This window comes from Xiphophorus maculatus, chromosome 14, assembly GCF_002775205.1.
Source record: "Xiphophorus maculatus strain JP 163 A chromosome 14, X_maculatus-5.0-male, whole genome shotgun sequence".
NCBI classification, from domain to species: domain Eukaryota; kingdom Metazoa; phylum Chordata; class Actinopteri; order Cyprinodontiformes; family Poeciliidae; genus Xiphophorus; species Xiphophorus maculatus.
Window position 1 is genome coordinate 9,205,350 of NC_036456.1, and position 12,796 is coordinate 9,218,145.

The 12,796-nt window shown below is 36.4% G+C and overlaps 1 protein-coding gene across 1 annotated transcript in view; it reads right to left on the bottom strand.

Annotated features, from left to right (window-relative positions):
* Nucleotides 1-12,796, bottom strand: part of LOC102223003 (basement membrane-specific heparan sulfate proteoglycan core protein-like) — a 32,151-nt gene that overhangs the window by 10,827 nt on the left and 8,528 nt on the right. The window contains exons 3-11 of the mRNA XM_023346173.1: nucleotides 8,640-8,755; nucleotides 8,154-8,234; nucleotides 7,608-7,902; nucleotides 5,299-5,331; nucleotides 3,677-3,940; nucleotides 3,164-3,436; nucleotides 2,134-2,397; nucleotides 1,622-1,894; nucleotides 589-855 (exon numbers count right to left, since the gene is read on the bottom strand). Coding sequence (XP_023201941.1) covers nucleotides 589-855; nucleotides 1,622-1,894; nucleotides 2,134-2,397; nucleotides 3,164-3,436; nucleotides 3,677-3,940; nucleotides 5,299-5,331; nucleotides 7,608-7,644 — 1,411 coding nt within the window. The 5' untranslated portion in view covers nucleotides 7,645-7,902; nucleotides 8,154-8,234; nucleotides 8,640-8,755. The remainder of the gene's footprint in view (nucleotides 1-588; nucleotides 856-1,621; nucleotides 1,895-2,133; nucleotides 2,398-3,163; nucleotides 3,437-3,676; nucleotides 3,941-5,298; nucleotides 5,332-7,607; nucleotides 7,903-8,153; nucleotides 8,235-8,639; nucleotides 8,756-12,796) is intronic.

Below are 12,796 nucleotides of genomic sequence, written 5' to 3' on the forward strand. Positions count from 1 at the left end.
TTTATTATTAACATGTACAATGCTTATTAGGAAAGATTACATTATTGCCAGACAAGGGGAAAATACGTCCATCGCAAAAAGGAAACTCAAAAAAATTTGCAAACTTATGCAATACAGTCTTAAAACAAGAAAATATGACAGAGGAAACAGCAATGCATTTCAATTCACAAGCAAACTAACGGGCCGGTTTCTGGATCACGTGATACGGCCCGATTGCGAGGCTTCAAACGTCACCGCCCGTTTCTGCACCACAAGCCTCGATACTCGATTCACAAAAATCCTCATTGATTATTCGATACACAATAAATCATAGAAGATGACTTACTTCAGGAAAAATAAAGCTATTTTTAACACATTTAACCATCTTAAAATGTTGAGTATTGTTTAGTACAACATTAAATTTATGATTAAAGAATTAAAGTTGTGGCTTAACAGTAAATTACAGAGTTACTTTGTAATTTTTACTTCAGTGACATGTAGCTGGTTTTATTTATCTCCCATGTTTTTCTTTTGCTTCTAGTCAGAAATAACAGAAAATCATGATTTTATATTAAATCCAAACAATATAAAGTTTCTAATCAGACTCACGTCTCACTGTCAGTGTGACGGCATCGCTCCATTCTGTTAGCTGATGATCTCCTCTAGCCATACAGCTGTACTTTCCACTGTGATATTCATTGACTGTAATGATTCTGTATTCTCTGGATCTTTTTTCAGCATTTCCATTGTTTCTTTTCCATTCATACGTCCACTGAGTTCTTCTTCCTCCTTCCCAGATCTCACATCTCAGAGTAACTTTCTCTCCACTATATACAACAGGTCCACTGGGTTCTAGGATCACAGTCGGCTTGGAAACTATTCAACAAAAACAGAACAATTTTCATCTAAAACACTGACAGAAATATTCTTTGGATTAACACTGCTGTTCCCATGTATGATACGCATGTCAATAATGTTTGCTTTGTTACTTAAGCAAACATTTTCTGACTGAATATTTAATAAATCAAAAGTACAATTTTATAGAAACTATTTCAATTTCTGAACTCATAAACTCCTTGGAATTCTTTTAAATTTTAACAAACATGTTAATTGTATTCTCTAACTCAAAGACAGTAATTGTAATTTTTGTCAGCTGACTGAATATTTTTTTCAAAACCTTTACTTTAGAGGATAAAACAGAAAATATATAAAGCATTACAAATGAGTATATCTTTTCCTGCATTTTAATAGAAAATAACTCTAACAAACAAATACTTCACTTAAGGTGTTACACTGCTACATAAAAGTCAAGTAACAGTAAGAGGAACATTTGAACCCTAAACAGCTTCAAAATGCAACAAATCAAAATTTGGACAAATGCAGCAAAAAGGTTTTAGCTAAGCATGAAATCGAAGATGAATGAAAACTCCAAATGTATCAATTAAAAATAATTGCCTTTTCAATTTCTTCACATTAACAGAATCAATATTTTATTTTAAGGCATCATCAAATAGAGGTAAAGTCTTGTAATTACTGCTTTACTATGGTCCCAAAATTATGGCTATTAAAACACAACTGATACCCAAATTCTAGATTTAAAGAGAGATTTTTATTTTATTACAGAATTAAGAACTAAACTTACCAGTTTTCAGAACAGAGATTTTACCACTAAATGCAGTTTTAAAAACTGAATATTTTCTTCCTCCTCTGCAGCTGTACTCTCCTCCCTCTGTGACATAGATGACTCTGTACAGTTCATCGTTTGATCTGAACTGATCTACAGAATATTGTTGATCATTTCTGAACCAGTCAAACTTCCAGTCATCAGATTCGTCCACAGAGCAGCTCAGTGTTATGCTGCCCCCTGCTGGTATAATTGTTGTGTCTGCTGTCAGTGTGGCTCTGGGTTTATCAGCTGTTGAGTTTTAAGCAAAATAGAAAGTGACTCAATAATCAAAACTATTAATTAGTTCATGCCATGTTTACAAACTTAGTCATTTTAAAAATTTGAGTGTCTTGAGTTAATATTTACTTCAGTGACATGTAGCTGGTTTTATTAATCTCCCATGTTTTCTTTTGCTTGTAGTCAGAAATAACAGAAAATCATGTTTTTATATTAAATCCAAACAATATAAAGTTTCTAATCAGACTCACGTCTCACTGTCAGTGTGACGGCATCGCTCCATTCTGTTAGCTGATGATCTCCTCTAGCCATACAGCTGTACTCTCCACTGTTGGTGTCAGAGACTCTGTTGATTCTGTATTCATTGGAACTTTTTTCAGCATTTCCATTGTTTGTTTTCCATTCATACGTCCACTCAGTTCCTCCTCCTCCCCAGATCTCACATCTCAGAGTGACTTTCTCTCCTCTATATACAACAGGTCCACTGGGTTCTAGGATCACAGTCGGCTTGGAAACTATTCAACAAAAACAGAACAATTTTCATCTAAAACACTGACAGAAATATTATTTGGATTAACACTGCTGTTCCCATGTATGATACGTACGTCAATAATGTTTGCTTTGTTACTTAAGCAAACATTTTCTGGCTGAATATTTAATAAATCAAAAGTACAATTTTATAGAAACTATTTCAATTTCTGAGCTCATAAACTCCTTGGAATTCTTTTAAATTTTAACAAACATGTTAATTGTATTCTCTAACTCAAAGACAGTAATTGTAATTTTTGTCAGCTGACTGAATATTTCTTTCAAAACCTTTACTTAAGAGGATAAAACAGAAAATATATAAAGCATTACAAATGAGTATATCTTTTCCTGCATTTTAATAGAAAATAACTCTAACAAACAAATACTTCACTTAAGGTGTTACACTGCTACATAAAAGTCAAGTAACAGTAAGAGGAACATTTGAACCCTAAACAGCTTCAAAATGCAACAAATCAAAATTTGGACAAATGCAGCAAAAAGGTTTTAGCTAAGCATAAAATCGAAGATGAATGAAAACTCCAAATGTATTAATTAAAAATAATTGCCTTTTCAATGTCTTCACATTAACAGAATCAATATTTTATTTTAAGGCATCATCAAATAGAGGTAAAGTCTTGTAATTACTGCTTTACTATGGTCCCAAAATTATGGCTATTAAAACACAACTGATACCCAAATTCTAGATTTAAAGAGAGATTTTTATTTTATTACAGAATTAAGAACTAAACTTACCAGTTTTCAGAACAGAGATTTTACCACTAAATGCAGTTTTAAAAGCTGAATATTTTCTTCCTCCTCTGCAGCTGTACTCTCCTCCCTCTGTGACATAGATGACTCTGTACAGTTCATCGTTTGATCTGAACTGAGCTGCAGAATATTGTTGATCATTTCTGAACCAGTCAAACTTCCAGTCATCAGATTCGTCCACAGAGCAGCTCAGTGTTATGCTGCCCCCTGCTGGTATGATTGTTCTGTCTGCTGTCAGTGTGGCTCTGGGTTTATCAGCTGTTGAGTTTTAAGCAAAATAGAAAGTGACTCAATAATCAAAACTATTAATTAGTTCATGCCATGTTTACAAACTTAGTCATTTTAAAAATTTGAGTGTCTTGAGTTAATATTTACTTCAGTGACATGTAGCTGTTTTTATTTATCTCCCATGTTTTCTTTTGCTTGTAGTCAGAAATAACAGAAAATCATGTTTTTATATTAAATCCAGACAATATAAAGTTTCTAAATCAGACTCACGTCTCACTGTCAGTGTGACGGCATCGCTCCATTCTGTTAGCTGATGATCTCCTCTAGCCATACAGCTGTACTTTCCACTGTTGGTGTCAGAGACTCTGTTGATGATGTATTCATTGGAACTTTTTTCAGCGTTTCCATTGTTTGTTTTCCATTCATACGTCCACTCAGTTCCTCCTCCTCCCCAGATCTCACATCTCAGAGTGACTCTCTCTCCTCTATACACAACAGTCCGATTGGGTTGTAGGATCACAGTCGGCTTGGAAACTATTCAACAAAAACAAAACAATTTTCAACAGGAAAACTGACAGAAATATTCTGTGGGTTGTTTGATTGTGTGATATGAAGGTAAAACAAGGTTTGTTTGGTTTTCTTCTGATATAAAGATAAATAAATAAACACTAAATATAACCCAATAGTAGAGTCCTCATTACGGGACAAACAGAATAGCTTAAACAAACACATTTGTAATAACAATAAATATAAATATATATGTATATATATATATATATATATATATATATATAGAGAGAGAGAGAGAGAGAGAGAGAGACAGAGAGAGAGAGAGAGAGATTTAAAGCAGAAAAATCAATCAAACCATCAGAACATGACCTGGTTCTGGTTCAGTTTTCTTGTTTAAGTTGTGTAGATTTGTATTCTAACTCATTTGACACTGTCAGTCTGAGGGCTTCGCTATAATCTGTTTTATTATCGTCTCTTTCAGCTCTGCAGCTGTAATCTCCACTGATAGCTAAAATAATCCTTAATTCATTTGTCATTGGAGAGTTTGTATTGGTTGGTCTAAAGTCATGATGGTTCTGAAGAACCAACCACTAACCCACATTTTCTGGCATTAACAAATAGAAGCAACTTAATTCTAGCTAACCTAAAACAAGAGAAGTTTGATCTGATTTAACTTGAGACAATGAGGAAAAAATGTCTATGTGTCTTTTTATTCAGTGTTTGTTAACTTCTGCTCTCAACTGAACAGTGCAGACTTGACACTTTGACCTTTGCAGATTCTTCAGACTTTATCAACCAGTTTCAACTCTGTATCAGTGTGAGTCAGATAAACCTGAAGAAAGTGGAGAAATTAAGTTTGTGACTGTTTTCTTAAAACGTGCATGGAAGTACGGCTAAAAATCAGCAAAGATATCAGTGAGGACTTTATGAACTGAAATGATTAAGATGGTGACAGCAATTAAATCACTGAGCTTAATTTGATGTCCTACCTCTCACCCTGCAGCTAAAGCAGTAAAATATGTGAATAAAGGCTCTCTGATTGAAACTTGTCCAAATTAATACGAAACCCGGAGAGAAATACACAAGAGTAAATAAGTTGCCAAATGCCAGGTTGTAAAATGTTCTGGTCATGACATCATAGATGAATATGTGAATGTATTTATTCTATATGTAGAATAAATACATTCTATCTCCATGATAGAATCTATTTATCTATCATGGAAAAAGATAAATACAATCTTAACTTCTGCTCACCAAATTTAGAACTGGTTCATGTTCTGTGTAAACTTGCACAGGACTGAAAACAAAAGTCAGATTTATGTTTTTCCTGACATATGTATTGTTACCATGATTCATGATAACATAAAGAACATGTTTCTTACCTTCAGGATTTCCACAGCAGAGGGACCACAACACTGCAATGAACAAGAATTGATCATTATAAAAATCTTTTTTTTAAGATGACATGAAACATTTGCCTACAAACATAAAAAAATCTTGATCTTGATTATTTTCCACTCACAGCTGATGAAAATATGACATTTATAATTAGAATATTACCAGGAATCAGCAACTCGCGGCTCTTTAGCGCCGCTCTAGTGGCTCTCTGGAGCTTTTTCAAAAAATGTTTGAAATTTGAAAAAGATGGGAGTAGGAAATATATTTTTTGTTTTAATGTGGTTTCTGTAAGAGGACAAACACGACACAATCATTCTTAACGTTTTCCAATGCTATAAAAATGTGTAGAATATTAAATTTAAACATTTCCGTTAACAAAGATTTGCGTCACAGCCTGTGACGTTTCTTCCAGCTGGGCGGGACGCGAGGCAGGTGGCTGTTGTAAACAACCTGATGGGTGTGAGGTGGATCATGGAGAGCAAAGAGGAAAAGAGGAAAATAGCCGAGGAGAGATTCTGCAATTCATGGACCGAATCATTTGCATTCATTGCCAATGCGGAAGGATTACCTGGAAGTTTGCTCTGTAGCGAGAAGTTGTTAAATAACAAAAAGAGTTCCGTACTTTCTGGACTATAGAGCGCACCTTACTGTAAGCTGCACCTACAATTTATTTTTTAAATAACTGGAAAGGTACATACATAAGCTGCACCGGGCTATAAGGCGCATGGTTCAAAGCGTGGGGACAAAGTAGCAACTTAGAGTCTGAAATGTATAATGTGTTAAGACATTTCCAGGGAAGGTATGTTACATTAGCTGCTGCACACACTCTGTACACATACGACTGCACCTCTGCCCACCACAGCAACACCATCATCAAGTTTGCTGATGACACCACAGTGGTGGGGCTCATCTCAGGAGGCGACGAGTCCGCCTACAGGGGTGAGGTGGAGCGGCTGTTGCAGTGGTGCAGGGAGAACAATCTGCTCCTCAACAACTCAAAGACAAAAGAACTCATAATAGATTACAGGAGGAATAAAACGGACATTACACCACTAACCATTGGGGGAAAATGTGTGGAGAGGGTAGCTGATTTCCGTTTCCTGGGGGTCCACATTGAGCAGGGCCTCACATGGAACATGAACACCTTTGAGCTGATAAAAAAGGCCCAGCAAAGACTGAACTTCCTGAGGGTTCTCAGGAGGAACAACATCAAGGAGAAGCTGCTGGTGTCCTTCTACAAGTGCTCCAAAGAGAGCATACTGACCTACTGTATCTGCGTATGGTATAACAGCAGCACTACGGCTCAAAGGAAAGCTCTCCAAAGGGTTGTGAATACAGCCCAAAAAATCATTGGCTGCCCTCTCCCCTCACTGGAGGACCTGCACAGTGACCGCTGTCTAAGAAAAGCACAACACATCACAAAGGACACTTCTCACCCCGGACATTCTCTGTTCACACTGCTGCCTTCAGGCAGAAGATACAGAGCAACCAGAACAAGAACCAACCATCTCAGAGACAGTTTCTACCCGATAGCAATAACAAAACTAAATGCAATCAAAAACAACCATTAATCATCATGAATGATGTATGTGAGAATGTGGCTGTTCTTATTTATTAGTTTTTGTTTTGTTTTGTTTTCTCCAGTTATTTGTTATTTCTTACATTGTGTGTGAATTGTGAGACAGTTATTTTTTTGTTTTTAAGCATATGCACTGACTGATGGCACTTTTTAAATGTCGTTGTTCTTGTGACAATGACAATAAAGATTTATCTATCTATCTATCAAGATTAAAGTTGCATCTTACGCTCGATGTTGAGAAACCGTCCAGTGATGTTCGTAAACAGAAGTTACATTAAACACGCAAGAACACAATCCTGCCATAGACACATATTTAGTAACAAAGTGGTTGTTTTTATAAATTGATTAGTGATTTTTGTCAGTATATATTTAGAATGACACTTAGCGATATTATTGTGTTTTGTTGCTCAGGTCCGAGGATGGTTGCGTGTCAAAAGAAGGTTGACAAAAAAAAAACCAGCTTTTGTTCAACTGATTTGATCTCTGCAGTTTCTCTGCTGCTGCAACAAATCATCCAGGCGACCGACCGAAATGTGACACGAACAAGATTTGATCATTTTCAAGTCTTCTTACGATTTTGAAATGTTTCACAGTTTGTTCTCGACTAACTTCACAATTATAAGAAAGATCGTCTAAAATAGCAACGAGCTGCTTTCCCCACCCTGTACAATAATTGTATCAAAACAGTGAAGTGAAATCCAGTCATTTACTTACAAAAGAAGCCCAGCCTGCAGAGTAAAGTTTCCCCCATGTTCACTTCCAGACCTGCTGCACAGCTAATTGGTGCAGCTGCACTTTGCTCTCGCTAAAGTACTAAAACCAAAAAGAGAAGTTGCATTTAAGGCACTAAAAACTGTCATTCTGTAATGTGTATGTGTTTCCTTCCCTTTTACTCAGCGTTCAGAAAGTATGCAGGAGCAGCTTTGACCACAGTGAAGTGTTAGATTCAGACTTCCTGTCCACAGCAGCAATAGTAGAATATACTTTTGCTCTTTAAGGGACGGGCCACCTGCACAGACATTATTTTAATACAAATGTCTTTTAACAAAAACTCTTTCCACTGTTTAGTCTTTAACAAAGACTAAACCACTTAGAGGTTTAGTCTAATGAGGTTTCAAAGTTTTGTTCTGTTGTCATAGTTATTAACTGACATTTATTTATTTATATGAAATGTTGCATTTTTCAGCTATTTAATGTTACACTAGGCTCTAAAAAGTACATTTGATATATATATATAACATTGCAACAAACGTCATTTACCGTTTGAGTAGATTCACAGCGGATGTTCTGATGTTGTGGTGGAAATTTGGTTTTGACGTCCAAAGCACAGGAAATCACCAACTGGGTTATTAAAGTGAAAACATGAGCAGAACAAAGTTAATGTACCATTTAAATTTACAACAATGACATAATGTTCTATATGGAAATATTTGTTAATGGTATTTATTTTAAATTTAACGTGTTAAACGGCGAGGAAAGCATGTGAGGACGAAAGGGAAAGAGATTGCTGTAATATTTTATGCCTTTTGGTTTGTTGAGGATGTTAATTGAAAATGTGAACTCAGCGTCAGCGATGTGATTACTGGGCTCCGAGTGACTGCAAAACATCTGGATAACTGCAGATGCTTCCAAGTCTGATTCTGTACAACTGAAAACAGTGACTAAAGTCCCGCCCACATGGTAACTTTTTTTCAAAATACCCACACGGAAACACTGAAAATATAAAAAAAGAATTCTCCACCAGACCTGTAAATGGCACACCAGGGGTGTCCAAAGTTGGTCCTCAGGGTCCGGTATCCGGTATGATTTAGTTCTCTCCCTGGCTTAACGCAGCTGGATCCAATGGTGTCTCGTTAGAAGGCCTAAGAAGAACATTGACTTGCTGAAAAGGTTGTTTCTAACTAAAACATGCAGGATGCCGGCCCTCCAGGACCAACTTTGGGCACCCCTGAAATAAAGCCTCGTCAGCAGGCCTGTGCATGGCTTTGACATGCTAAAGAGTTTTATAGATCATTTGGACCAGAGAGTTATCTAAACCTGGCAGGACGCCGGCCCTTGAGGACTGGAGCTGACCCACTATGACCAACATGAGGTCAGTGGTGAGAATCACCAGGCAACAGAGAGTCTAACAACAAACCACAAGTGGGAATATTTTGAAGAAGTCCTTGCAGAACCACCAAAAAACTTGTAATCTGTTGCTTTTGTTAAATGAAGCCTTTGGGGTTTGATACATTAGTCAGTAATGTATCAAAGGGGGAGAAGATGTATGGGTTCATCTTTTATAATACTTAAACAAATTTTTGAAGAACATGTCTGATCTGTGCTACACATAAAAGTGAAAGGAAAGATATTGTCTGGTGAAATATGTGCTTATTTTAAATGGATTTGAGTTGTTCTCCATTAAAAGATGTTCTGATTATGGGCTAAAGTATTTTGAAATCAATAGAAAAATTTATAGTGATAATGAAGCATATTTTGGTTAATTAACTTGGGAAAATAATTATAGAAATTACAAATATTATTGTGTCAGCCATTTTCAGAGCATTAATTTAATGGAGCATGAATGTTTTAAGGAATGTTTTGAAGAATCTGTCATTGATTGAAGTTATCGCTGATCAGTGAAAGTACGCAGGTGGGATTATAATGGTTTTTCTAAACTTGATTTTTGTTTTGATTTGCATCCATTTAAAACGATTTTGAATAAAACTTTAAATTCGACGACGAGTAAAAGCCGAGGTGAAAATTGGTATATTTTGAAAATGTTCGGATTTGTTAAGGCATACATTTACATTATAATTTCTCCAGGTTTAATTTTTTTGAATTTTATTTGAGAAACGCATGTAAAATGATTTAGACAAATAACCGATAGGATCTAGTTTGTTCTATAAAAGTAATTTCAACGGGACAGTTTAATTCACAGTGATTTTCATTTTTGATGGTAAATGTAAGCTTTACAACTACATTGTTAGGGTTTTGTGTTTGTTTTGTTTCGTTTGTTTGATCCTATTTTTACAAGATTGGTTTAAGAAAAGATCTGCATTTGTTTGATATTCCGGCAAAACGTTACTTTGGAAACATGTCTTTTGAAGCAAATGATTACAGGGTTTTGGTATTTTTCATCGGTTGGAGCTATAGTATATAATAATAGCAACGTACATTGAAGGGATCACATCCACCATTTGATGAGCAGAATTGGACAAACTAGGAGATAAGGTTTCAAGTGATGTGTTGCTCATGGTTTTGCACGCGGACTGCCCTGGAGTTTCGAACTCCAGGTGGGACTTTGGACTCTGTCACACAAGCTGTTGTCATGCGAGGCGGGGGTGGGGCTGCTTGGAGAAGCGGCTTCACACTTATTTCGAAGATAGCAGCCACAGAGTCACGAGCGGTGGAGGATTCACTCTGACACGGGGTGACTTGAAGATGTTTGTGTTAAATACACAAATGAATGATGCTTTTGGAAAATCTGATCTCTGTTTTGTCGTTTCAGTTTGGTTTCCTGGTCCCCTGTGGATGTGGTCTCATTCAAACTCTGCGTTCTTTGATAAAAAGGATTAAAATAGTTCCTCTGATGGGAAGTAACAAAGCAAATTTATTTTTAGGTGAAACCATCGTTTGATTATGCTGACAGTAATGGAGATGATATTAAAGAATGTTGTAATTGTGTTTCTGATGCTAATGAAATTCATGTTGACACAAAATGTCTGTTTAATAACCTGTGACAGGTCGCTTCACGAGATTTGGTTTCCTAACGAGGTGATTTCATTTTCTCCTTGACATCTCTCTGTAATATTGACCTAATAATCCCATTTTAAGTGAGCGACGGACGCTCAGGTGGGAGCCTGAGGTTTCCGACTGAAGAAGATCAAGCTGCAAGAGGATCATCATAAACTTTTATTGCGTGTTTTTCGTTCGTTGTGAACTCTGACAAGGACTGTCGTTTTGTTTTTTGCGCGCATTTTTTGAACAATTCCTGACGAAGACTTCATATTTTTTTGAGAGACTGTCGATGGACATTTAAAAAAAAAAAAAAAAAAACAGAAAAGACGTGCAGCAGATTGTAATTTTGTGTGTTTCTTGGTTCGACGTTTGTAATTTTGTGATGAATGTTGTCTTTGAAGTTGCAGAGCATTTCTTACTAGTTTTTATATGTATGTCCCTGCTTTATTTTTTATTGTATACTTTGGGTTTTTTGGTTTGTCTTGTGTTTTGGTTGTATTGTGATAATTTTGTTTTATGTTTTTACACTTTTAAGGATAAGTCTTTCTACACCTTGGGTTTTGTTTACAAAGGGGGATTGTATGTAATTAGGGTACGTCACTATTTTCTCTTTTATTTTTCGGTTTTTTCGTTTTTTTATACATAGTTTTGGTTCGGTATTAGAAGGCTTACTCAATTTTTATTGAGGTCTTTTGAAAAAGACCTCAAAAGGGGGATTGCTAAGGAAAATGATTATTTAATGCTAAAAATACACTTAATCTTACAACATGTGGAAAGGGATAGCCAACACTTTATTTGGAACAGTTTTCTGTGGAGCATGGGGGAGCTCACAACAGCAGACATTCAAACAAAACAGGGCCTTTTCTTCCCCATTGACACAACAGAGCAATAAATTTGCATTCCAATGGGAGTGGGGGCTACGCAGGTGTCTGTGAAATCTCATCTTAGGACGTTTGGCTCCAGGGATCTTCCGTATCAGGCAGAGATGACCACGGGGTAGTCCGCCCTCTGCTTAGATAAAAAACAGGCACCTTTGCTATAAATCAGGAAGTCCCAACTTTCTTTGGGGGCCTGAGGGAGTTCTAATTGGACGAAGAGCAGAACGCCTTTTTTGCATATATTAAATAGGGAAACTCCTCTTCTGTTTAAAAATTCCAGGCCAGAAAACGGAGTTTGAGTTTTTTTCCATTTTTTTACTCCACGCGGGCGCCTTTGTCTGTCTTATGTGTTTTGTGTTTGTCTGTCTTCCCCTTGTGTGTTTTTATTTTCATGAGAAAATGCATATCTCTGTATCTCTGCAGCTTTGTTGTCGATTGCTTTGTATGAGATTAAAACTCCGTGATCTGTGACGTCAACACGTTTTGTTGTTGTTTCGTTTTAGCAGCACGCGGTTGCAGGACGCTCACGGAGAACCCCGCTCGACCCGGCTAACAGGAGGAAAAGGAGAGCCATGCTTTTCCAAAATTTAAGCTAACATAATAACTTTTCTCCTTAACAGGTTAAAGGTCATAGCGGGCAAAAAAACTGTTGAAAACATTCCAGTTGTTTTCTGGAGCGTTTTCCACAGCAAGGACAAAACTGAAATTGCTCCTACTGGATCGAGGGCTTCATATTGATCCTGTGATTAGGATCGATATCCAGTTGTAACAATTACTAATTAACATCTTTGTTTTTAACACTCTGGCTCAGAAAATTGCAGAAGAATAAACAAATGTCAGGCAGAACGAATATAGTATTCGTTCAAGGCTTGTGGAGCAAAATATTTCTCTTTTGAACTGTGGAAACTTGTTCATGTGCAAACATACAAGTTCCTTATTATGCATGTAGAAGCATTTTTCTGAGATCTGTCGTCTTTATCACATCCACATAGCAGCTCTGCTGTGAAGAAGTAAATAACGGGTGTAAAAAAAAGTGTGAAACGTTGCCAGAGTCTTTTTGCTCAACTCAACACGGCTTGAAAGAAGTTAAAAATAAAATGAACCAAGCATAAGATATTTCTAAAGCAACGTCTTTATACAGCCTTAAAATAAATTATTGTAATTGTTGCCAGATGAATGTATTGCCAGAAAACAGAACTAAAACTAAGCTAAATGATTGAGCACATTTAGCTTCAAGTGTTTCATTTCCTCAATTTTGTGCCGAAAGAAAATAGAGAAGCTGTGGATTAAAAAAAAGACACAGAG